Raw genomic sequence first — 27184 nt, 5'->3', positions numbered from 1 at the left:
TTAATTTTTCTTGTCTGGTGGCTAAGAAGGGTAAATTATAACATCCCATTTCTTTACAGCAAACATTGATTATTACGAATTATTAATCTAGAGATGGAAAGGCCAAGCAGTGTACTGAAGAAGGCCATGCAGAGGTGTGGGCAGCTGAAGAATGAGGAGAGTGATAGTATTTAATTTGTAAACTGAAATGCAAGTACAACCACCTGCTGTTAGAGTTGGTCAGCTTCTTTGATATACCAGAAGGTCTGCACAGGCCTCTTCCCTGCCTCCCAAATGGGATGGGTGCTCTGGGGAGTATTTTTTGGAGGGCATGGTGCTTTCCTGAACAAATCCACACAACCTCCAAGGCAGTGTTCACCTAAAATTACATCCCTGTATCTCACTGTCTCATTTTTGAATTTTTGATTTTTAGCTATCCGGAGAGCCAATTCTTAACAAATAAAATTTCAGTGCTCTTCTTAGGACAGTTTAAGGATGATTCATTTGCCAAGAATTTACTAACAAAGGGACTTTATGATAGCAAAGGTGTGGAGAAGATAAACTGTGAAGGTTATCCTTCCTTTGAAGCACTATAGGTTGTTTAGTGGTTTAGGTGTCTTGGAGTCACTTCTTTATTTGGCTGTGTTTAGAATCTGTGAGGTTTTATGTTTTCAGAAACATGGCTACCTGCATCAGGCTGATTGCTTTGTCTAAGTGCCAGCTTGGGCCTGTTGGGTGCTGAAATAGCATTTTCTGGAACTGACAGTAGTGTCAGCAGTTTGTTTTCCCTCTTTCTCTACAATAACCAAGTCTGTATTTTGCAGAAATGCCTGAATTAAATCAGGTACAACAGCCACAGTAACTGCAGCATGTCCTGGAAACTACCTGTCTGCCTGTAGATCTTCAGTAGTCTTTAAATTTAGTTACCTGAGCATTTAAAATGCCCTCACATAATTAAAATATATTACTGTTAGTCCAAGTAACATGGGTGACAAGGTATCATGGTATTCATCGTGTGCTAGCTTTTAAAAAATATTATTATTTTATTCAGCTGCATCACAAAACACCGTATTGGTTTGGAATTGAATTTGAAAGCAATAAATGAAATCTAAAGTTGTCCTTAAGATTGATGGGAATTGCCTTTTGATCTCTTTTATACACATGTATATATATATATATATATATATATATATATATATATATATATATATATGCACACATATTTATATGCATGTCTGTGAATGTATATGTGTGCTTCTGTACATATACATATTTGGAAAACAAGATAATGCCTTCATTTCTTCACTTCGGATATGTCTTTAATTCTGAATTTCTGAATGCATTGGGATTTGTTTGTTTGTTTGTTTATGCTTATGTTTGGCATTTTTTAATATGGACAAAATAATTCCTAATAAAGAGCTTTAAAAAGGTTTATTTCTCTGAAAAGGGAGTTTACATTGTGCAACACAGAGGACAGACGATAGGATTGTACCTAAATCCGAGGATTTGGGCTTGATACTTTCAGCCTAGCGTGACACAAAAATTCCCTGGATATCTGTGCCACCCATCTGTGCTGTGGTATTTCTGCCTTTATTATAGGCCTGTGTTCTTACAGTTGGGTCTCAGATTTTAAATCAGCTGTAGAATGGCAAAATACTAAAGAAGAAACTAAAAAAATCCTGGAAGGGCTGTATACTACTTCTAAGAACACTTGAGGAGTTCTATTTGCCCATATGTGTTAAAACATCTAATGTGCTGAAATTGAATTAAAAAAATTATTTTAAAATAAAATATGTACTTTTAGGACATTCAAACCAAAAAAAAAGCTCCATGATCATCACTTGGGCAGAGCCTGGGTGGCTGAGCGCCAAGGAGCCAGCAGTGGGTCTGCTTTCCAGGCTGCACCTTTTGTTCCTCAGAGCAGCAGGGAACGGCAGCAATGCGGATGCAGCAGTTTAGCTCCTGGGCACAAAGGGATCCTTAATGCCAATTAAACAGCAGATTTAATGAGTACCAAAAGCAGCCCCCCAAGCCAGGCCTCTTTAGCTAAAAAAAGATGCGAAAGCAACATGTTGTAGGAAATGATGGAATTCTGAGAATCCCGTAAGAAACGGGGAACACCCTTTGCTTCCCTGCTGCATCCTCAGCTCTCTCGCCATGCTAAAATCAAAGCCGTGTAAAAATACAGGGGAGTAACCGGTGGGACTGCCCCGTTTGGAAAGTGGCTTTTTGCTAGCTGGGGGACTGTTTGTGGTCAGTGTGTTATTCCTAACTAAAATGGCACTTCATAAAAATAACAAATTGTTGGCAACCATTGCTCTTTGAATTCTATTTCTAGTTCTAGTCTCTATTTCTGTTCCTCTCAGTTGCTTTTCTCCTAACAAATCAAACTTCAGGATTGCAGCAGGAAATTTAGATTTAACCTCAAGAGTCAATGTTTTGTCTCATGTCTGCTCTAATGTGATACAGATGTTGGAACTGCTGTACGTAACTCAAGATTTTATTGAACTAGCGCTCCCTGCCTAATAGAAAACATAGCTAACTGGAGTGCACATTAAACACAGATCACTCTGAAGGCACTAAGCCTGTGAATTCTAGAAATATATTGACAAAATACTTGGGATATTACTTCAATTGCACATCCTTCAGCTGTTTGACAGGGAGTTTCTGCCATAGTAAAGAAGCAGAGCCCTTAATTGTTTTAAAAAGCAAAGCCAAAAAGTAAACATTAAAAAGAATGCAATACCTGAAATTATTTACAGGCTGGCTTTTCTTTTTTTTTTTTTTTCAATTCTTTGTTTCCCTCTCTTTAGCAGATAACCAGAAAGACTGGAGAGACAGATTATCTATTGCATCCCTTTTTACTTTTTTTTTTTCCAACAACCCCGATCTCCACTTTTCTTCCATGTTGTTTTCCTTTTCTTGAGTTGCCACTGTGGCCAGAGCTTGCTAAACACTTGGGTATGTCCTTGATGAGGACTGAAGGGTAAACACTAACATTTCTCAAGACACTGCTATGTCTCATTAGCCCCAGTACAAAGTCATCTGAAATCATATCTTTCCTCTATTCATTTTTCCCCTCCATATTGCTAATAATGAGATTAAAGTTTTCTACTTTTCTGTACAGGCAGCATAGTGCTTCTTAAATGAGATGTTTTGGGTCAAAACCTGAAAGTGTAACACATCAGAGGGCTTTTCTTGCCCATAATAAAATAGGAATTATGTATTAATTTAGTGCATCACACCCAAGTCTCATGCCCTATAATAAAAAAGCTGTGCAGAAATGTGCTACCCAAAGCAATCTCTAAGCAGCAAATTGACCAGGGAAAACCCTCAATAGAGAAAAAGTGGGGGAAAAGTGCAAACCAAAGAGCTCTACAGGGAATGATATAGATTAAAAAAGTAATATATATTTTCACCTAGTTAGGACTGACTCATAGTGGCTTATTTTTTGTTTAAATCTCAAGCTTCCACTTGTTGCTGAAAGTCTTCTTTGATTCTTGGGTGGACCAGCATATTTTGGATGTGGGTGTTAGAGGAGGTACAGCTGGGTCTTCAGGCAGCTCAGGGGTTGATAATACCAGCAGGGAGACACAGCATTAGCAAAGGCAAAACCCTCGTGCTTTGTGGGTTAAAGCTGAGCTCCAGAATCATCACAGCTGTGTTAAAAAAAAAGAAGTAAAAAACTCTCATTTGTTCAAATTATGGATATGTCATAAAAATTAATTAATTTCAGCTGTTGTATTATCAAAACAAATCATTAGTTGACCCTTAATATTTTGAACTATAAACTTATTTCCCCACTAATGTGAACAGCCCAGCTTGAAGTTTATTGTCTTTCTATATTCCACTGGAAGGCTTTTGGTGTTAGACTCAGATTTTTCTAGATAAACAGTAGCTCATGAAAAGTAGGGTCGTGCTGGGTCCAGCAGACAAACCTGTATGAAAAAATAATTGATCCTATCTATTAGCTATATCAGAATTTTTATTAAAAAATTCTATTCATGTCACTCATTACATAGGAAATTCTGTATCAGCAACTATTTCCAGCAGTTAGCTTTTGGGAAAAAAGAGGACAGTTTTATATTGCCTAAAGCCCCCAATCTCAGTTCATATCCTGTAATGAGTACAGGAATACCGAATCATTTTTAGAATAGTACACAAGGTCTGTTATCATATGAAAAAACTCTGAGGTCATCTGTGTTGAATTACATATTAATGTTTTTCTCTTCCAGGCTTCAGCTTGTTTCTATCATTTCCACAAACACTATACAACATTCACAGGTAAGTTAGTTAACACTAAATAAGTTCTATCAGCTCCTATTTAATTCTGTATATTTAATGGTTTCCTCATTTATAAATAAATGTAATGCTTGAAGTAGACTAGCTTCTTTCATCCAGATGCTGTCCTGATAATGTTGTAAAAGGTTTTTCTGGTGAGTTTTCAGAATCTGACTGGTTTCTTTTTCATGTTTACAACTCTCTCCTTTTCCTTTCATTTGCTGTTCTCCAGGCAGTCTCACAGTGGTCCTGCACAGTAAACTGATAAAGGCTCTGTAGTAAAAAACACTGCATTTTATTTGCAATCAAATGTGATTTGCAACTTCTGCCTTCGCTGGGTTGAATTCTATAGCTGATCATCCTGCACTGTATGAAGTACTTAATTGTCTTCCTGGTCCTTCTGTAAAACTCTCCCTGTATGAAGTCTGCAGATAATTGCTATCAGATGTAAGCTAGGCAGGTGGCAAGCTGTGATTACATCTAAGAACTGGCTTGCTGCACCCAAGAATTTTATACACAGTTAGTTTATATTCCAATGGCCTATTTTTATTAATGCTGCCTGCCTTCCCCTAGTATTTGCTAGCTCATTTCACTCATCTGTCACTTCAGGTCTCTCAGGTCCTAAGTGTCCTGGAGGAGGGACTGTCATTGCATGTCTTCAGGAATTAGTGAAAGCTAGTATTAACATTTAAATTTCAGAGAGGCTATAAGACCATGTAGCATCTCTCCTACACAGCCCTTTTTGTGTGGTAGTACTCAGTGCAGTTACCAAAAGCATGCACAGCTCAGGGTTTGGGGCAGGAAGTGTGGAGAGTTGGGAGATGTGGGGCAGGAAACGCTGAGGACCTGCAGAAAGGCTGGGCTGTGGGGCAGGGGGCTGGGAATCAGCCGTGCAAGGAAATCTTGTTCACAGATGACTGAGAGGGAAGCACCTTGTGCATGTCAGCCCCTAGCAGTAGCAGCCTTTGCCCCAATGAGCATTGAGGGTTTGGTTTCCTTCCTTTCCTGTCAGGACTTTTGTTTAGTATTTTCCTTTTCAAGTCATCACTTGACAAAGTTCCTCTCAAGCCTTCCACTGGGCTTATCATTCCTGGAAGAGAAGAGCACAAAAATTTTAAACTACCAGTCAGGTTTGCTTGAATGATGCACGCACAAGCTCTTTGGTGATGAAGGATTTGAGTTTTCCAATAATCTCCTCTCTTTCTTCATCCTGATGCCTGTTCTCAGTTGTTATTTTAGGAGTAGGTGATTTCTTTTTGGCATGAGAAAGATATTTCTTGGATTTTTGTCTAGCTGTTTCTATAAATACTAAGTTCAAAGATTTTAAACAGGACCTTTACCAGTACATTTAAAACAGAGAATTGCTCTTCTGAACTAGCTGTATGAAGGGATGGTTTAGTGGTAGTGAACTTAGTGCAATAATTTCCTACCTTTAAAAAACAGCTTAAAATACCCAAGAAAACACAAGTTATCATTATTTTTTTCTGTGCTCTAATTAGCCAAAAAGCCTCCCCTTTAGGCTGTATTTGGACTAAAGTACCTAAATCCTAATGTACAGGATTCTCAAGCAGTATGACCTCCAGGCCTAAACAAGAGCAATACCTGCCAGCCATGTGCTTCACTCTGCTGCTGCTGAAAACGTGGGGTGTATTGACTGAAACAAGTTTATGTCTCGTGTTAGAAGCTTCACCCTCTCAAGGTGAAGCTATTACATTTTTGAATTCACAGCATGTCTGCATGCTTGAGAGTACTGCAGCTCACTTTGGGTGAGTTTACTGGTCCACTGCCAGACAATGGTGAGCAAGCAAAGCTGATCAGGAGCTATGTGAATAAATCAGTATATTTTGACCCCAGAAATAATTGTTACTTGGGTATACTACAATTTCTTGTAAAATGTCTGGTATCTAGCACATTTGCACTGGTTGCAAGATGAATTCTTGGGCTGAGTTTGGTCTAGAGTTTGAAGTTACTGTGTAGAACTAGAATGGATAAAATTACTTTCTCTACAAAATTATTGTATTTATTTCCAGAGCACATTTAAAGAAAACACTGAAGAATGATTCTCTGTATGAAGGACTGCTACCTCTTGTGTCACCTCTGTTGCTGTTCATTCTTCTTACAGTCTGGGTGGTTTTATCTCCAAGCAACATATTAGCAAAGCAACCCCGACTGTTTTTATGGATGGTTGGGGTTGCTTTCTCAAATGTTATTGTAAGTATATTTGAGGTGGTGGTATTATTTAGAGATAGCTTTCTATTTTTCTGTGAATAAGCAGAAAGGAGCAGAAAATGTAGCTAAAATCAGCAGAGTCACACAGCTCTTTTACCTCTGTGTTACACTCAGTCTCATAAAAATATACCACAACACGTGTTTGGACTGGGGACACCTACAGTACTGAAATCCTCCTCTGACACAGTGTAACACTTTTGTGAGGGTTCTGGTTTGTTTTCTGAGGGTTCTGAAAAACTCTAGGGATGCCTTACTTCCAGAAATAGAATAGATACTCCCCAACATACAGGCAGAACTGGGGATTCGTCAAAGTGAAGGAAAGGTCAACACTGGCACAGATTTACTAGCAAGAGTGGAGGGCTTGTAGCTCTCCCTTGCTCTTGTGTCCATTACTGTGGTCCATGCATTCCTGTATCCTGCAGTTCAGCTGATCCTACATTTTTCCTTCACCATTTAGAAAAAGGCTCTGGTCACAGATTAGTTTCTCCTATCATGGAGACCAGTTTCCCTCCTTTCATTCCCAAGGGACAACATAAACCTCTGTGCAGCTCTAGCACAGGCAGCCAGACAGTGGTGCTGAGCCCAGGTAACCCAGGGCTTTCTTTTCTGGGGGAAGCCAGAAGAGCAGCCAAGCAGGAAGGTGTTCTTGCATTTAAGCAAAAATACCCTAGAGGATAGTGACTAGTGTCATCTTAGGAAAATAGACTCCAACACCATCTAAAATGTTGCCATTGAGCAATGCTACATCCAGTTTAAAAAGTGGAAGGCTAGAAGTGTCTTGTATTATGAGACAGATCTTCAACAATGTGAGGTTTTAAAAGAGAAAGCATAACCCCTTTAGAAATCTGAATTCAGGAATGGAAAAAAGGCTATAACTGTGATGTGTGTTAGAGGTATCCTATAAATGTATATTTCTGAAGGTCGCAAATCAAACAGTTCCATCTTAAGGACTTAATCTCACAAAAATTATTTGATTTTTAGATGCGTTTTATTGTATGCATTATTCATTACCTAATCTACCCCTTTTTCTTAAGAGAATAGTGGGGATTCCAAAATGAGAAATACAATTGCTTCATGCCAGTAGGGAAAATGCTTTCAGAGTTTGGCAGATGGCACATTCTCTACATACATCTTCACCAACCAAGAGTGATTGTGGCAGGATGCTTGCAGAAGAAAAATAGTAAGGCAAACCAGACCTTTCTTTACAGGCTGCGGTTTATCAGAGACTGAGTGCAATACATATTCTTCCGGCTTTGTTTGTTTTTTCCCCAAAACATACATTGCAGTGTTGGAGGCTCGTGAGAATTAAAAATGTATGTGTGATAGTTGAAAATGTCAACATTTTAAAAGCAAGCATTAAAAATGTATGGGTATTAGTTGGAATTTGTAACATTCTAGAGTTCAAAATCAAGCTTGCATTTCTTTTCACCTCTTCTGGTTCCTTAGTCATGTTTCCTCCAGCATCAGAGGAAGGCTTGTCATGGCAATACTTTTCTTCTCCACGATAGCCTGACACATTGAGTTTCCATTACCTGTTCTGCAGACCACAAACTGCAGACCATGGTTTTCTACCTGCCATCCCAGTTCCAGTATCTGGAACTTCTCACGCCTTTGGCCATGTATTTGGTCAACCAAATATGTAAGTATAACAATGTGAAATCCAACCTATGGTCAGGTTCAGTTATGCAGGCAGAAAAATTATAGCTTATAGATTGCTTTAGTAATTTATGTTACCCTCTAGAATGATTCCCAAAGGACTCATAAAACCAGTGTTATTTAAAAAATTCACAATCAATACTGAGAACATAAGTGAAAATATTAACATTAGGTACAAAGGCTTACTTATTCTACTATTCAAAGTTAATTATTTTTTCATGGTTTATTTTTGCATTCTTCAGCTTCCACAGCACAGGCAGTAAAGCCAGTATTTCTTTCCTATGGTCAGACTCCTACTGCTGCTGTCATAAGATTTCAGGCACTACACAGGGAATGAGTTTTTCATTCTTCTGCTGTTTTCAGGATACATAAAATCTATTTTTAACCACATTTCAATTTTGACTGAAACTTAAATCAATAAAATATTTCAGATGTGCCTAAATTCCTTTTCTTTTTTGTAATGGGAATGATATATATGAGACACATTTCTTAAGGAGCCTAAACCAGACAAAACACTTTGGTGTGCTTAATTGCTTTTAAAATACTGAATTTCAAGTGAATTAGTCTCATTATGTTTCCAGAACTCAGTAGAATTAAGCTAATTGCCTTCAGTTAAACCATGCACCATATATTCATTTTTTCCACCATTCTGAGTGGGATTCCTTTCTCTGGGCCCCCAGCTGCATCTCCAGGGAGCCCACTGCCATGATTGAGCCAAGAAATTGGTATTTTAGTACATAAAGGAGTGCTAGAAAAGAGAAACAGGATGTGAAAAATGTCGTATATTGACTTCCCTCCCTTCTATACAATGAACCAGAAGATATTTCTGTCAGGCTGCATGTTTAAAATACCAGCACACTCTGCCAGTGATTAATTAGATGGTGGCACATTTGATTTGAGATCACAACTTTATGAGCCCCTGTGAAAACATAAGATGGCAAACAAATTCCCCTGTTGTGAGAATGTGCTTCTGCTTATCAAGTGTATCAAAACACTGTGTCCAGGAAAGGGTGTATTTTAAGTTGTAGTAATGTCCTCTAGGAGCCAGTGAGGCACCAAGGTGTACCTACAGCAGCCTTCTCACCAGAAACAAGCCCCATTTTGAACTGCAGCCTTGTTTCCCCCTTACCCAAAGCAACCCATAGAGAAAATGGAAATACTTTTCCTTAGACCCTCGGGGCTGGCCCAGTGCTTCTCACCTGGCCCCTTTTGCTCCGACAGTGCAAGGTGATCATCTGCCAGATGAGCAGCACCCAGCCGGAGCTGTTCCACTGGTTCCTGTTCCCGCTGGCGCTGGTGGTGTACGCGGCCATCTCCGGGCTGCTGGGCCGCATGGAAGAAGCGGTTCTCGGCGTGTTCACCACCCTGGTCACGGCTGCCCATGTGCACTATGGCATCTGCGTGGTGAGCAGAGGGGTCTGGAAACAGCTTCTGCTTGGGGCATTGTCTAGGAGTCGGAATGTTTGTGTTTTGGGTGTTTTTTTTTAGTCCTGTGTGTTGTTTTATGTAGTCTAAAGTTAAAAAAAAAAATAGAAATAGGTTTATTGCAGGCAATGCCTTTTTGCATGTGCAGCAACTTCAGTGACATGAATTATTCCAATGTAGCCAGCTGGTCTCGGCTTTAAACCCATCAGAATCAGAATATTTATGGACTGGTTTTACGTAGCAGTCGACCCATGAGGCATGAATGCATCAACCTCTCTTCTTTTGCCTTTCTTCTTCCTAAGGTCACTTGACTGAAAAAATAGGAAGGTAAAATGCAAAGTGACATAAATAGAAATAATAAAATAAGGTCAACTTTGGTTTGAATCTGCAGGCAAAATAGCTGTCCCAATTTTTTTCTTGGCCCTCTGCTAGCATGTCTCAAGCTGGTGACATGAATAGTTTTCCAGTTCATTCAATCTTACCAGCACATTTTTGTCTGCTACATCTCAGTCTTGTCATTGTCATCTGAACTACTGCTTAAATTGAGTTTTACTTTTTTGATACCCACTTTTCTAAATTGTCAAATGATCCTTTAGCAACTGTTTTAAAGGCTTTAGCTTTTAGATAAAACACCTTGCATGGCAAAGGTCTCCCTCATTTCAGAGGGAGCTGGTCAGCATTCTTTTGTTTAAGCCACAGCAATGGGATGTAAGGATTTTTCTTTGAAAGCAGCCTTTTGTCAGCAGACACTGGTGGCACAGTAGAGTCTACCCGAGCATTGATTGACATGGGCCTGTTGGTGGGGGTCAGAATGGAAATACCTGGTCAAAATTCACAACTGACTGAGGGGCCCAGCTCCATCACAGCTTATGTCACCTGTGAATCCGGTCTGTAGCCATTTAACTTCCCAGCAGTGTGTTGTAAGAGGAATGTAAGGAAAACAGCTCTCTTGTTTGAATACTTACAGATCCCTGTGTACTCAGGGATCCCCAGATATGTGAGGACTGTGGCTGAGTCCTCCCCCTCTTACTGGGAGAGGAAAGGCAGTGAATTGTGAAGCACATACAAAACAGGCTGCTAATCTCTGTGATTTCTCTTTAGGGTAGGCAGCTGAGCGAGCACTTGAACATTTACATCTTTTCCCTGAAGAAACGCGTCCAAGAGTGAACACCTGCACTATGATCAGACTGTAACATTTGACATGGAGATTTGCAGCTCTTCTGATGTGATAAACAGTTGGAATGAATCTGATTAAAATAACCAAAGAATAGAATAGTACAGATATCTGAACCACTGCAACAATGAGCTATGCAGCCAGATGCTTCATCTCAGAGGAAGATGCCTGTCCAGCAGAGAACTTTACCGAATTGTTCTGTTGATGTTATTCTTTTCACCAAGCCTTGTTGCTCACCTCTCTTTTGTCTTCCTCCTCCTTACCACTGTGTCCAAAGTCCTGGATAAATCCATGTTGGATTACACAAGATCTTTGGTGGTTTATAACCAGCACTGGTTTTGCCCAGCCTAGTCACCAGTGGGACCCCAGCAATGCCAACCCTCCCTGTACATCCTTCCCACTCACACATCTGTGCCTGCTACATTTGCCATATTTATTTTCTCACAACTCATTTCTTCCACACAACCTCCTGAAAGGCTTATGCACATTCAGTCTTTTCCTCACCTCATATGAATGTGTGAAGGAAAGAGAATGAGCTCAGAAAGCTATGGGTACAGTAAAGTGTTTTTGAAATGTACAGTTTTTTCCCCATTTTCAGCATTAAGATGAGTCTCAGCTGACCTGTCAGAAATGCAGGCTTAATACAGCAGCAGCTGGCCCTTCTATTTATTTTCTAGGCAGTAACAAGCACATTGTTTATATTTCAGTAGCAACAAACAATATAGCCTACAGAGGTAAACAGCTGAAAATAAATTTGGCCAGCAAACCTTTGAAGATTTGCCTATTTCTCTTCAAAACTAGTTTCAGTCCAACATCATCTACCAGTGCAAAATGCTAAACAAGTCATTATTTGCCTGTGTGCTTGAAGCAAATTCTTGTGGTTTTAGAAAATGCCATAGGAAAGAGAAACAAGATTTTTTTCTTTTTTTTAAACATTACATGTTTGCATGCAGATGTAAACTGCTCCCTTCATCTATAATACAGGTGGTTTTTCTGTGTGCCTTGGAGGAGGGAGTAAGAATTTGAGTTTCATGTCTTTTCATATGCTGCCCTAGCCAGAGGGCCTTTGTGGCCTTGAGCACTAATTAAATCTGTCCACTTCCCCAAGGTAAGCACAGAGGGATGTGATTGACAGCCTGGCACATTTATTAACTACTTAAGCATCTCACTTGCCAGAAGCCAGGTGGAAGTGCAGTTTTTGAGCTGCTGAGCTGAGTCTGAAGTTCATATTTTTCAGTTCTTAGACTGTTTCTGTGGGTTTATCACTAGCCTGATCATTTTTGCCCCCTGTTAACTTACCCTTACATCTGCAGCTCCTATTAAAATTACAACTGGCAAGTTGTATGAGCAGCTTCAGCTTAAGCTGGTAACACCTCTTACAGCAGTTGCCCTACCACAACACCAGCAGGGCTGATTTCCCCAGGCAGCCCTTACCACAGGCACCAGGGGACAAGCCTGCACATCCACTTCCCCTGTTCACAAAGCAGTTCCTTCAGGCTTGAAAGAATCCATGTTCCGCCTACCAAACAAGCACATGGAGCATCCCACCCCCCAAACAAACATCAGATGAGTCACAGTTCAAGCAGCTCCAGGTGTGAGTCAGGCAGAGGAGACAGGTCATGCTGTAATGCTGAGTCAGAGGTTTTGCCAAGAGCTGGGCAGGGAAGGGAGGATGCCCTTCAGCACCACTGTGGTCCAGCACAGGAGGCACCTCCCAGGCTTCCTCCCCACCGGGGTGGCAGCCATGCCTTTACCCTGTGTGATGCCCAGAGAACATGGGGTGTCCACAGAGGTGCTCCCTAACTGCCCAAGGACTCCCCTGGAGTAAGTCTGAAATCTCTTTATATGACGAGGTTTGCCAAAAAAGGTCGTTCTGACTGTATTTGAAGGGGAGTGATGAGTTTGATGTTGCTGCAAGCACCCTGCAGTCTCAACATCTGATGAGGTGAAATACTACATCCGATACCTGATACACTGCCACAGAAGTCTCACCTGCTTTATAAAGGCAGTTTGTATTTCACCTTTCCATCACAAGCACTGAGGAAACTCTGATGAGAAAAGAACTGGGATACAATAAACAAAAATAACTTAAAATTGAATGTGGTCATACAGGAGAAACTCTGTGGACAGGCTTCCTTTTTCCATCTGTCTTGCACTTAGGAAACAGCTGGAAATAAGGGTCACAGAAGCAGTGCAATTTGATGCACTGGAATGGAGTATTTTGAAATATTCATTAAATGAAATTATAAAACTTGAACTACCATACCCTGCCTGCACTTGTACCTTTCTAAAGAGAAATTGAGTGTCACTTTTAAAGGACATTAATCTCTGGCCAGTTTTTTCACCTTGTATATGAAAACATGGCAAATAACTTCGTTTTTCCTCTTTAAAGCAATTTTGTCACTACAATCTGTATAAAGACAAGTGTAAAAGAGATCATGTATTGCATGGTGTATATATTGAATTATTAGCTGTTGTAGATGACAAGTGGTTCAATGAATAGGAAGAAAAATGCTTTTGTTCATAGGGCTGTACGGTCACAGATTTATTTTGCAGTCAGGTATGTAGATGACATAACAGTCTATTTTGTTGGTCACATTATGGCAGAAAGTTTTCAACTATCTGAACTGGAAAATTTATAATTTTTTTTTTTATGCTTTAGAGCATTTGCACTAGTCCAAGGACATGCCTTCCCCCTGGTCTTATGAAAAGCAACTAAACAAGAGTTGCTCTCCCAGGTTTGAATGCCTGGGCTGGAAATGGGCTCCTCTGGTCCCTGCTTCGTCCTCCCCCACTTTGTCAGAGGCCCAGGGATACCTGGAGCAGAGGGGTGCAGGCTGGTGGCTCACAACAGGGTCACTTCAACACAGAGGAAAAGAGACCTGATCCAAGGCTCGGAACTCTTGTGCTTGAGCAGCTACAAAAGACCAGAGCTGTGAGAACTACAATGAATTTCCCCCTTCTCTCCCAACAAAACCTCATACTTTAATCTAAAATCTAGGCAACTTTTAGGTACTGCATTGAAGATTCATCCCTGAATACCTGGCCACTGCGAGGAAGCCCACTGGGAGCTTTGGTACCTTTCTGTAGTGCTCTCTTTGCCTCCTGGCTGCTGCCAGTTTTGCTTTGGACTGATACCCAAGGGAGTCAGCACTCCAAAATCTGAAAGCATTTACCATAAAGAAAAATGTGCTGTTTACATGCACATACATACATGCATTTTCTGCTTTGATTTATAAAAGGGAATACAGTTGCTGAGCTCTTGGGAAAACAGATGCTATCCACACACACACAGGGTAAGTGAACTTCTGGGTTTTTAAAGCAGCTGCCTTTTTCTTCCTGCTCCCATATGCAGCCCCTGATGAATCAAAAATATGTATTTAACCCAGAAAATTATTATTTTAGAATGTTCCGAATAGTCTCTAGAGCTAGACAGATTTTAACATATATTTTTTTATTAAATATGTAAAAAGATAAACGCAAGTCAAGTTATTCACATATTCAGACAAAAATCTACTCTATCATGCGACAGTTTGTGGATAATGTAAAATGACTGATACATCTGAATAAGACTTTTTTGTATCTATTATGCCATTACTTATCTATTTATAATTAACAATACATATGTTTACATTCCTTTCAGTTTACATTTAATATATAACCAAAGCTTTATGGTGTGCTATTTAGTAAAGGTAATTACAAATGCATATTAAAACCATAACAGAAGAATGGGTTACTCACAGGGGGTGGGGGGGAAGGACAACTCTTTCCCCTTTCAGAACACTGCTCTCCCCTCAGCACAGCCACATTTCTGGTGCCCCCAAAGAATTGCACTGCCCTGGCTCCCTACATCAGTCACTCCCCCCTTGATACAAGCAGTGAGAGGGCTATGGTCCTCAGACCAGAAACAGGATGCAAGGAATTTTCAGGAAACGAAGTTCAGCTTTTAAATTTTTTTTTTCCATATGTGCTTCAAAAGAGAGAAAAGAAGAGAGGCACAACAGCCTGGCTATGAACTGTCTGGGGAGCTCAGCAACCCCAACCATTTGCACCTCCAGAAAAATGTTTTCCCTTGAAGTGCTCTCCATGTACCTGCTCAAGTAGTGGCAGAAGGATGAACTCCAGTAAGCAGAGACGTGCTGATGAAATTAAGTTTATAGCCTGATCCCAAACTCCTTGCCCCATTCAGAGATCCCATAAAGGTTAAAGGACATTCTGGAGTCTGGAAAAAAATTAGTAACTGCTCTTCAACAGTATTATGAAGAACTACTGTTTATTACAATGACAATTGTAATAAGTACATATGTTCTAATAAACACAAATACAACAAAAATGACAATTCCCCCATTTGTGGTGATTCTTGGAAATAGTTATTTTGGAAAAAACACTATTTTATAAACCAGACCTTATTTGTAACCAATTGAAACGGGAGAGGAAAGCGCTGGCCTGCAGGTTGCAGTACTTTGATTTTATCACTGGGTAGGATGTGAGGTCAATACTGGGTGCAGGGCCGGAAAAACTTCAGCCTGCAGGGTCCAGAAACTCTTCTGCTGTGCAGGGGGAGGATCAAGGAACTGGAAATACCTGTTCTGGTGCTCAACAGCATTTTATATATTGTTGGTGGTGTAATACAACAGCAGGGTTCTCACATTTAACTAAGAGCCACTTAGCTGCAGAAGATTGATTAGGAATGGAAAACTGCATGTGCATGTGTGTGTGCCTGAGGGCTGATATATTGGAAACCTTTCTATGGAAGTATAAGCTGGGAACCTAACGCTTTAGAAGCCTATGAGCACCTAAAATGATTTAGCTGTTCAATAGGCTGTGGAGTTTTTCAGTGAATTCCAATTGGGATGGGACTTCCACATACCTGCTAAATCAGCACAACAAACCAGAACTCAGAAAATGAAGTGAGTGAATACCAGGCATTAAATAACCAGAGAGACTACAATGTGCAGTGGTAGGAGAGGAACAAGGAATGCTTTTTATACTTCATACCTCTCTTTACAAAATACCATCATTTAGAACAGGGGCACGGGACCACACTGGAAGGGAATACTCCCACTGCAGACATCTCCAGTGCACACGTGGTTCTGCACCACACTGGCTTTGAAGGAGGAAGGTCAGCCAAGAGCAGAACCAGCTCAGTGCCCTCAGTCAGATGGTCCCCTTCTAATGTGTGCCCTGTCTCCAAGAGGACTCCTCACTGCTTCTCCATGCTTTAGAAGCAGCCTTAAACTTGTGAAGTGTCCACCATCCACTTACAGGGGAGTTTGGGGTACGGTTCAGGGCCGGTGCTGTTGCTGTTTTCCCCCATACTTTGCACTAGTGACAAAATTTCTGTCTTCTAGACTTGTATGGCTGGGGCAGTGGAAGGGGGAAGGAAAGTGGAAAGAAATGGCTGGCCTACTTTGTCCTTTTCTGAGAAGTAGGAAGCCAAGGATGATGGTACAGACTGTGTCCTGCAGCTACACTTGTGTCAAGGAGATTTCTCTCCTCCCTCAGTACTGAGCTCTGCGGAGGTAGAGGTGCAGCTGGAGGTTGGGACTGGATTCCTCAGAAAGGAAGAAAAGCTGGGAAATGTCTATTGACTAGGTAGGAAACTGGGAGGGTTTTCAAAAAGCTTAAGTGGATGTCTGCTCCTCCAGAAATCAGCCAAAAAACATACCATGCAGCTTTCTAACAGAGGGGTTTAAATCTCCCAGTGAAACAGATGCTCTGCCTTCCATTTGTGAAGGCAGGAAAGGAATAAATGTGAGCAACACAAGCGTTTTCCTCCACAACACAACCTCATCATTATGGCTTGAGTATGACATCCACTGTATCCCTTTATTTTGACTGTTTGGCCAAATTGATGCCCCAAGGCAGATGTACTAGAAAATGCAAAAGCACCACAAAGTGAGAGACACAGCTAGTGGTACAGAACTCCTTGCCACACAAAATGCCAATATAAATATGTTAGAACAAGTTACAAGTGTATCATACTTAAGACGAAAAAGAAAAAAAAAATAAATATATATATTTTTAAAGATCAGAACAAATCTCAAGCAGCCAAGTGGTGACGTTGCAGTGATGTATAGTAGGTGATGTAGCCCTACAACCTCTTGGGAAGATACACTGAAAGAAGACGCCTGCAAATGCATCTTGGCAAAGTATTGGTACAGAATGCAGTGGTTGGCTGGCACTCACTATGGTACATAAATGTTAATGGCAGACTGGGAGTGAACTGATTTCAAGTTTGAGGCCGCACATGTTCCATTCTCCAGAAGAAAGTTCTCACACAAAACGAAAATTGTCAGAGATGCTGCGTGAGTCAGTACTCATCCTGCTGCTGGGGCTGTTCATGGACTTGCTCTTCACCTTCATGCTCATCTGTGTGGCTCTCCTGTAGGGAGAAAAAGATCCCAAAACACTCTTCAGCAGAAAGCATTCCTCATGTAATCTTACCCCATGGTGCTCACTTTAGCATAAAACTTAACAATTTTCATGCAAGGAAATACAAAATGAGCTGTTGCCTGAGGAAAGCAAGTATTACATTAAAATGTACTTTCTTTACTTCTAATTGAGGCATATGCAGTACTGAATAATTAGATAGTGGTATGCCATCCTGATGTCCTCCCATTTTCAGCTTGTCCAAGGTTTTCTGAACCTGTCCACCATAGTTTTCACACAATCTTCTCTCAAGGTTTAGATCACTAAATGGACAAGACACTTTTACTATCACCTGCCTGAAAAATTCAACACAGCCTCCTTTTTGAGGTCAGGCATATTACTTTCCCAAAATAATACACCCATGCCAACTCCCATAGACTTGCAAACACATTTTCTTGGGGAGGCTGGGGCGAAGAGCCCCATATTCACTGACTTATAGAGCTACTGTAAAAAGCACTAATTACTAAGTAATCACTAATTACTAAGTAATCACTTCCCATTGTTTTTATGCTCAGCATTATCCAAAGCTGTCTCTCTGAATATACATTCCCACTGGAAGATGAATCCCTAACACAAGGAAAGGCTGTATCCTCACTGCAGGTGACACCAGTTCTGAACAACTTTCAAATTACAGGCAACAGGCCTACTATCCTGAGTTGACCTCAATGTTATCTGAGCTCAAAAAGTCTGGCTGACTTTTAGAGCATCCCTTCTGGACTGCCATTAAGCACAGCTGCATTTACAGCTTTCCTCTCAAGTGCTTTCCATCTTTCCACAGCACGGTTCAGTGAAGAGATCCTTCTCGTGTATGCTCTGCCCTGCATTAGTACTGCTCTGCTGTAGGCAGCTCCAAAGGAAAACACTTTTCCAGGACACTGAGCTGCCATTCAAAATCCAGCATCCCCAGTGGGCTACCTCTGCAGAACTCGCCTGGCTTCCTAACTTTTGTTAGATGCAAGTGGGTTGAACAACAAACTTTAACAAATTGCTACTGCTAAGTTTTCAAATATGACGCAAAAATCAAAAGAAAAGGAAGGCCATCATGTTAGTTTCCCCACAACAGTCCAGAGCAGCTTATGAAAGCAACTAATTCCCTTCTGGCAATAAAATATTTATCTAAAGAGCTAAAGTGGAATAAGGTTCCTAACATTTGCTGATACAATGGGAAGAGTCATCCATTTAGCACATACAGAAACAGCCCAATTTCAATTGAAAGCAAGTTTTCAATGGCACTCAGGTGCCATTTTCAGGTAGAAGTCATACATCAGTCAGGGCAGCTGAAGTTAAGCACCTTTTGGCCCTTTGGGGGAAATGATGCCATTATTACATACAGTAGATACATCATGTCAAAACAGCTTTGTCAGCAGTACCTAAAAACTGCAGCTCCTGTGATGGGCTGCAAAGGTTCAGGATGTGCAGAGAACAGGAGGTTCACAGGGAGGAGCTGACAGCTGGGAGAACATGACCCTGCCCTGCAGGGTGAGAAAACTGAAGCTTCTTTAGCTGCAGTGAGTGATGTTGCCTTAACCCCATCTGTCCTGACCCTCCTTCTGTGCTGAGGTGACCTGTTCTGGAATGCACATGCTCCACAGGCCCTGTGTGTGATGACTTGATGGGATGCACTGTTAGAAAGCCCACTTGTGCAGACTTTCTGGGTCATGTATGTGCTTTCCTCTCATCCATACAATAGGAAAAGCCTCTAAGCACAGGGAGTGGAATCTACTCCACAGCTCTGAAGAGGAGTGGTGGCCCCTATTTTGCCAGGTTTCTCTTTAATGGAAATAGTGAATCTTATGATGTAACCACCTTAGAAGTTGTTCTGAGACTTGGGACATGTTTTTGAGTATGTACAGCTTGTATAAATACATGAAATGGGAACCATAAGAGTCCAATTACTTTGAGACTGTGGAATCTCATTGAACAGCATCCCCTAATAAGGAAAGTAGTGGAAGATCTATTTAGAGCATTTACTTCTGGCTTGAGCCACATGACCATGGTCATCTCTGTCTCCCGTGTTGAGAGATGGTCTCTTTTGACCCTTAGATCCATCTGCTTCAAACTATTCAGATGTGCCTGCAGACTGAAGACTTAAGACTATGAAAGTGTTGGGGAAGGTGGGGGCCTTTTCCAAAAGTAGCAGCAGATATAGAAGCTGCTAGAGCAGAAAGTTACCAAACCAGCTGCATTTTGAGCAATTGCTCTGGGAAACTGAGCAAAGCAACTGAGATACCCAACCCAGCTTCTACATGAACTGAACCACAACAGCCTGTGCAGGAAAGCAAGAGCTCTTCTACGTGACCAAGTGCTTTACACACTGAGAGCTCGAAAAGTAGGCGCCTTGTCTCTCCACCACTCAAATGTAGCCTTTGAGCACTGTTCTCTGGCAACTTTGATGTTTTTGATGAAGGAGTAGGATTACAAATGACCAATTCATAATTAAAAAGTACAAAGGTCTACAGACTGATCAGACATGACAGTAGAAGATATGCAATTCCTCTTGCTTAAGCAGAGACATAATGATAAAGTTTAAGCAGAATCATAACAGGGAAAAGAAAATGAAGGCTCTAAAGAGAAGGAACCAACTGGATTGATATTTGTGCTGCTCAAGCTCAAAAATCAAGCAAAAAAAGTAAATATAAAAGGAAAAAGAAAAAAGGAAAAAGAAAAAAGAAAAAAGAAAAAAGAAAAAAGAAAAAAGAAAAAAAGAAAAAAAAAAGAAAAAAGAAAAAAGAAAAAAGAAAAAAGAAAAAAGAAAAAAGAAAAAAGAAAAAAGAAAAAAGAAAAAAGAAAAAAAGAAAAAAAGAAAGCTTGTTCAGTCTTAAAAAATTAGTTCTTACTGAGTTAAGCAAAACAGAAGTTTAGGAGGTGACATGACTGAAACTACACTATTAACTGAAATTCTGAGAAAAATAATTACCTCATTCCCTACCCCAAGACATGAACCTGATCAAAATCTCTTCAATGCAATACTACAATATTCAAACATCTGGGGAATGATTATTTGAGGGACTGAACTCTATACTTGCATTTTCAATCATTCTGTACACAATTCACCTAACAGCCTCTTGGCTTGACTAGGAAAGCCAAACTGCTATTACCAAGGGACTAACCTGCAAAATACTGCAAGATAAGGAATTTAACTTGGGACAAATTCATTACAAAGGGAGAGAGAAAAAAAAAACCCAGATCTGAAGGGCAAAGCAGGGCAATAAGAGAGTGAAGTCCAAAACCAAAAAGTAGGCAGGATCTGAACCAGCACTAAACTACAGTCTTTGGTTTAGTGCTAAGGCATTTGGGTCACCTCAGCAAGTCACTCCTCAGCAAGGTTAAGCTGTGGAGATCAAATCTCCCATGGAAAGGAGCAAAAAAAATGGTGTGAGGAATGGTCTCTGTATTCCTCTCTGGAGGAGCAGTGCTCTCCTGCTGCAGTGACACACCCAGTCTCCAACAGTAACCACATTTTAGATGAAAGCACAGTTGTATGTAGTTCACATGCAGGCATGGATGATGATTTCAACAGAGAAAGGACTGGGGGGAAGAAGCAGATAAAAAACACTGGGAAACAGACTGAAGTAGAACATTTTGTAATGTGTTCTGCCAGTAAGGAAAACTGCAGAAGGAAAAGAAACAAATGCATTCCTTGGTGGGGAACCACTCTGCTATTTAAGCCAACAGACAGATAGATGTGGTAGGGGTATGGGGTGAAGAGGGATTTTTCTGGCTTTGCTTTATAAATAAATCACTGCTCTTGAATCCAGAAGACATTTTCTCTGACCACTATATATATGTAACACTTTTACCCTGTTATCACATGCCTGGCAAATTTGTCTTATTGTTTATTCCTATGAAAATAATGGTTTCCTCCTCCTTTTCCTCTCTAGCACTCACTCTGCACTGCTGAACAAATCCTCTTTCCCTTGTCACTTCTTATCTGAGCAGTGGCACCTGTTAGCTTCAAACTTGTTCTCTTGCACCCGACTTTCAAACATTTAGGCCCTACATTAGCCTCTTTTAGAAAAAGTATGTTGAATTAGTAGCTCCTTCAGCACTAGTTTTGATATTAAACTAAGTCAGCTGACTGCTGCTGCAACAGCTTTCTGGGAGCAGATGTAAGAACAACCTATGGGACCACAGTGCTGCCAAGGGATTAAGTTGACGCTTGTACACTCTGGAGCCAAAGCCTTCCTCCGCTGGTGTCTGAAGGGTCAATTGTCAGTACAATCCATACAGGGATTTGGTTAACATGAATGGGAGTAGTTCAGCTAAATCTCCACTGAATCATTATCCCTGAATGTCTCTGAGGAATTTAACCAGCACCCTTTGCAGCTTCTTGCTTTGTTCAGTGTCTACACCATTAAATCTAAGATACAATGAGATTCTTGCTTAATCTTGCAGACAATGCACTTCTGAAATTTTGCTAATAGAGGATTATTTGATTTGCACAAGGAAGAATTCTGCCTATAGCAACAGGATAAAAAATGTTAAAGAGCATTATCTTTGTAGATATAATTATGTATTTGGCAACCTGCACCATACATCTTCCAAAACTGCTGCATGGGCCAGAGAAGGCTTACAGCTGTAGACAGCGAACAGCACCTCTGCCAAAATTTTTGTGATTTTCAACTCATTAAAGAACATGAGTAAAAGACTTCATGCACATAGGGGGAGATGAAAAAAACAAAACTAAGGCTCAGAACCATATGAAATCAATTTAAAATTGTGACACAGACCCTCCCCTTTTAGATAAAGCTCAGCAAACCCAAAATACAAAACCTACACTGAAGCAGTGAAAAGCAACAAACCTGAATCCTCCCCTCAAGCTGAAAAGTCTGTTGTTTGCAATTGTAAATGCAAACCTCCTTTTGGGGCAGGAGTCACAGGAATCCTAGCTGCTACAGTTCTGCAGTTCTAAATATGGGATATGACCCAATACTACACCAATAAAATTCTATGCAATTAAGCTTTTTTTGTTAAAATAAAAACCATTTAGCTTCAACTTACGTGTTCATCTGAAGCATAAAGGACTTCCATTAGCCGATTGACAAGGTCATTATTCTCTCCCCCATGCTCTTGGCAGAGAAGTTCAATCTCCCTTAATTTGCCAAAGTAGAAATCCCTTTCCTTCTCCACGCCTTCAAGTGCAAGTTTTAATGAATGTACCTGCATATAAACCAAGACATGATGCATCAGTTTTGAGGTGCACTACAGACAAAAGAGCACAATCTAAAATTTTGTAAGCAGAACAATCTTAAATACATATTTCATTTTATAGCTTGAAATGAAGTTCAGTTTTCTTTCTGCAGTGCTAAACCAAACCTTACTCCACAGAGATTCAGGCTCCACCACTACTCCCCCTGCAGACATCTTAACCTTGATCCTTAAAGGTCAATTTTCTCAGCACTCTTTAAAAACTGAAGCTCAAAGCAGCAGTGCAGAAATCAGGGCTACCTAAGCCATGTCTCCTAACAGGGCTGCCAGAAATGTCACGTAGTGGTAACTCATAAAACCTGCAGCTCAGTACTTGCATTATTTTGCCTGGACAAATGTGTAGTTGTTGGGAAACCTACAATATCTCCTTGCCTAAAAATACATTTAACTAGCAGAGGACAGAAATAGTCCTAAAATGTACTAAAATGTAATTTAGTTAGGAAATTAAAAGGTCCTCTAGTTAAAAATATGCTATTGCTATGCTGGTTTTCCACCTCTACTGTTCTGCCTCCTCACTTACCACATTTTACAAAACTCTTTTTCAGCACTCTGCTGCCATGACTGGGTGCACCATGAGCTACCTGCTCTGACTGATGTGCTGTTTCTACCAACAAATTCTCTCAAATGCCAAGTGTTTTTCTCCGTGCAACCTTGTTCACAAGAGTCTTCAAGCTACACTGTCAGCCTCAATTTCACCTCTAGGACTGCTGCAAATAATTCATGGGCAATGTAGCTGTTAATGATCAGGCTTTGTATAAATCACAACAGATGCTGCAATATATTTTTATACATATATATCTTAAAAAGAAAGGTTTTGTGGGAGCATAACATATAAACTTCTATCTAATGGGGTATATGTAATCAGGATAACATCTAAGCGGCTCGGAAATGCAGAGAATAGCAGCGTAAAAACCAACAGAAATAATCACAGATAAAGCTTTCTACAGTAAACACACTGACCACAATCACATCCAACTATAGCCAAATTAACATTCACATTTTAAAGCCTGCAATTATACAAATGAATTTCTAAATAAAACATGCTAAATAAATTAAATCATATCAGACTACATTTCAGTGAACTGATACGATTTAATAGAAACTTCTGTGTTGCCAGTCCTACTGCAAGTTAATTTATTTTCTTCACTAGTAAAAATACCAGCAGAGTTCAAACAATGCTTTGATAGCCTACTAAATCCTTTCAGTTTGTTTTTCCATTACTGTTTAGCTAGGGATGCCTTCTTCTGACCTTTGCATTCTCAAAGGCACCAAGCAGCAGAACTGACCCGTTATCAGAGCAGGATCTCAGGTCATCTAATTTATGCACTAATTAATTTCTGACCAGCTGTCTAAGTGTGACACTCAAGTCTTCCTTGACAGTTTGAATCCATTATGGATATAATGACCAGTCATCTTAAAATTAACTATTTTTTTTACAGAAGTAGGAATAGCAAAATGAAACAAGATTCTACAATATTCTGGTCTAGAGATGAAGACCTCATACTTAGGATGTTCCTTTCTGGAACTGCCACAGCATATTGCTTGAGAGCAACGCCTGAATCCAGCCAGAATAAGAATGTAACTGCTTCCAGATCGCTTGCTCTGTGCTTGCTAGAGCTTGGGAAAATAATGAACTTCAGCTGAAAAACTGGCAGCTAATAGCTGAGACTATCTCCCCTTCTGACCTATTTACTGTGAAGACATTCTTCTGTTTTTATTCTCTCACATTCATGCTGTTTAAAGAAACAAAACCCTTAAACTATATAAACATATGCACGGACTTAATTAACTACTGTATATAGTAAACATTGTTATAACCAAACTAGATATGCTTTCCTTCAGTTCCAGCTACCTGTCTGTGCCACGTGAATCCATATTTCTTCAGATACTTTGCACATCTGCATCCTACTTTTTCCTTCCATAAGCGTGCCAAAAGGCTGACACTTGAGGAACAGCTCACATCACCTCCCATGCTCTATTTCTGGACCAAAGGTACTCCTCTGCAACCCAGTTAATGGTGCAAAGGCAGCAGTTCCTACTGAATGGTCTTGTCTCCAGTGGCACTTAGTGGTACATGAATACTCACAGGGCTGCAGAGCCAGGATGCAGATTAGGCCCAGCTGTAGACAAAAAGCCACAATGATGCTGTTTGCAGAAACTACATGTGTATCAGCACACAGATAATAGTTCCTGGGACCATTCTCCATAAGTGAAAGTCTCTTCTCTGTATGCAATAGCCCCTGGTTTGTGTTGTCACTTCAGCTGCACTCAGACACACTTTGGGAGAGAGTCATTTCAGTGATATGGGTAATCAAGTTCCAGTGCAGAGTGACACTCCTTAGAATTTAATTTTGGAGTTTAATTTACTGGCACAGTTTGAAGACGATTTTAAGAGAAACTTTGAGATTATAGGGAGCCATTAACTGGCAAATGTTAGGGACAATTATTAAAAATAGCTCATTAAGCTACACTATGGTAAAACAAAGTGTACAGACAACCCCACTAATTAAACTTTTCTGCTACATATTGCATGGAAGTTCAGATGTTTCCATCTCCCTCAGCTGCTATCCATGAAAAGAATGAAAAAACTATTAGAGCCACATAGGACTCTGATATCCAAGACACAATTCAGCACTTATAATCAACACAGAAACACGGTAACGGTGACTGCTGCCTTCATCTCCACAACTGCTGCAGAGCAGTAAAAAACAGGCAATTTGGCTCTTGCAGCATATTCACACTGGGGGTCAGGAAAACCTGGCTCAGAGCTGCTTGCAGCATAGCTTTTTTGGCTCATGTAATATGGCCATGGTTTACAAGTATCCATTAGTGGGAAATGAGATACCAAATGCTGTCAGCATTAAGAAAAACCATTCTAGCTAGATGATGTCTCTTAAAAACTAGCTATTAAGGAATCAGTTTTTCATATCCTCAAAATTTCTTCTTCTCTTCTGTGATGGGGGAAATCATCAGTTTTGCTTCAGGGTTATTTGTATGTAAAGCTTAAGGTTTTCACACATGGAACGTGCTAGGAATATGTTAGCAGTGGATATGATAGTGACTGTCTACTTCAGTAAAGATCAAATGTTTCTATGTTGCTCAGATGCCAAACAAGTCTTCCTCCTGAAGGAAACACATTCTGACTTCTGAGTACAAATGTTGTGGTTTAAGTTGCATTAAGCTGACACTTGAACTCTGCTCGACATTGATTAAAGAAAGGATTCCATGAAAAAATATATACATCCATTCCTTGTGCAACATTTAAAAACTTTTCTGTTACAGCAACAATCTAGAGCCCATTTGGGAAGCTGGTGGACCCTGTTGTGCTCTCTGCTGCTCAGAACAATACCCTGAATCTACAGAATGCCATGTCTGGGATGCAGCTAACCATCCACCACCTTTCAGTGTACAACTCATCAAAAACATGCAAACCATGCCCCAGCAAACTGAAATCATTGCTGTTCAGATCAATGAAAGTCTGAAACTGAAATGCCCTTAACTGCAGAAAATTATACTTGATCCAAAATAATGACTGCTTCCTGAATGCAGCTGCCAGGAACCCTAAAAGATGAGTTTTTTCCTTTCCATTTTCCCTCACCAAGGACAAATACAGGGATCAGGCCTCATATAGTGGCATTTACACCATTCTGACAGCACAGTCTTTAGGCAGATGCAGGTATTTATTCTTGTCCAAAGCAGACACTCCTGTAGTTCAGAAATGAGAGAATGGTGTAATGCTCCAGAGCATAAACAAAAATGAAGCCCTTACATTCCTAACATTACAGAAATTCTGGACCTTTCAAATGATATCACAAAACATTATTTATAACTAAGTATTCTCAGAAAGGTAGATCACTTTTTCAAATGAAAATGGTGTGTTAACTTATTTAACACCTTCCTTCCAGAAAGCAGAGCACAATGATCGAGTCTCACTTTAACTGCAAATCTCTTAACACCTTGGTATGACAAACAGGCTAATTTTCTCCACAGTGGCACATTAAATTATTTATTTCAAATTAGTAATACACAAGAGCAAAGACACTATTTGGATTTTTCCTATCCAGGTGAAATAAAAGATATATTTCAACATCTAATAAAATTATCATGCGTCAGCAAGACTTACCTGTCACTCCTAAGATCATAATTAAAAAACACTGGCAAAAATCAGTCATCTCTGCCAGACATTATTTTTCACAATAAATCTCTTTTTTAAAAAAATTTATTTCTTTCCAGCTGAACTATTTCCACTTTTTGTCCCTTCATAATTCTGAAGAGCATCATTCATCAGAAGACAATATTAGATTTCATGCCTGCTTGTGACAGTGAATGCATCTACTTTTGTGCCTAAAGCAAATTTACCTGTTCACTGAGCTGTATGACTTGAGTTTCCAAATCTTTATCTGATTTGGATGCCGAGCTGCTCGGTGTAGCTTTTTTTGCTGAAGATGGGCGAGAAGGTGTTGATCCTGGTTTAGAAGCTGGACTGGATTTAGCAGCACCTGAAAAACACAGTAAATAAGTAAACATTAAACAAGATTGATCTCTGTAATAAATGCATTCCTATTAACCTGGTACTGAAACACAAGAATTGATTTTACAGCCATCCACCCTCTCTCTTACTTCAAGGTGACAGTAGAGGAAATTCCACTGCTGTTATGCCTTAGGAAAGGAAAAACCCTATTTCCTACCAATCTGAGTTTGCTACTGAGAGTGAGGCAACTCTAAAACCAAAATAAACAACATCACACCAGGAATCAAAAGTTCCCTTAGATCTGAGCAGCTTTCAGCTCAGAAAAAAAA

The 27184-nt window shown here is 40.1% G+C and overlaps 2 protein-coding genes across 5 annotated transcripts in view; one reads left to right on the top strand and one right to left on the bottom strand.

Moving 5' to 3' along the window:
- Positions 1 to 11051, top strand: part of LOC128804892 (ethanolaminephosphotransferase 1-like) — a 53245-nt gene extending 42194 nt beyond the window's left edge. Inside the window, exons 7-10 of the mRNA XM_053973199.1 lie at positions 4215 to 4263; positions 6291 to 6471; positions 9367 to 9549; positions 10672 to 11051. Coding sequence (XP_053829174.1) covers positions 4215 to 4263; positions 6291 to 6471; positions 9367 to 9549; positions 10672 to 10737 — 479 coding nt within the window. The 3' untranslated portion in view covers positions 10738 to 11051. The remainder of the gene's footprint in view (positions 1 to 4214; positions 4264 to 6290; positions 6472 to 9366; positions 9550 to 10671) is intronic.
- Positions 11052 to 14998: 3947 nt separating this feature from the next.
- Positions 14999 to 27184, bottom strand: part of MAPRE2 (microtubule associated protein RP/EB family member 2) — a 97412-nt gene continuing 85226 nt past the window's right edge. For all 4 annotated transcript variants that reach the window (XM_053973228.1, XM_053973211.1, XM_053973220.1 and 1 more), the window contains 3 exons: positions 26744 to 26883; positions 22178 to 22336; positions 14999 to 17129 (listed from right to left, as the gene is read on the bottom strand). In XM_053973228.1, the coding sequence (XP_053829203.1) occupies positions 17058 to 17129; positions 22178 to 22336; positions 26744 to 26883 (371 nt within the window). In that variant the 3' untranslated portion in view covers positions 14999 to 17057. The remainder of the gene's footprint in view (positions 17130 to 22177; positions 22337 to 26743; positions 26884 to 27184) is intronic.

This window comes from Vidua macroura, chromosome 1, assembly GCF_024509145.1.
Source record: "Vidua macroura isolate BioBank_ID:100142 chromosome 1, ASM2450914v1, whole genome shotgun sequence".
NCBI classification, from domain to species: domain Eukaryota; kingdom Metazoa; phylum Chordata; class Aves; order Passeriformes; family Viduidae; genus Vidua; species Vidua macroura.
Note: the sequence above shows the minus strand (reverse complement) of the source record. Positions and strands in the feature narration are given on the sequence as shown.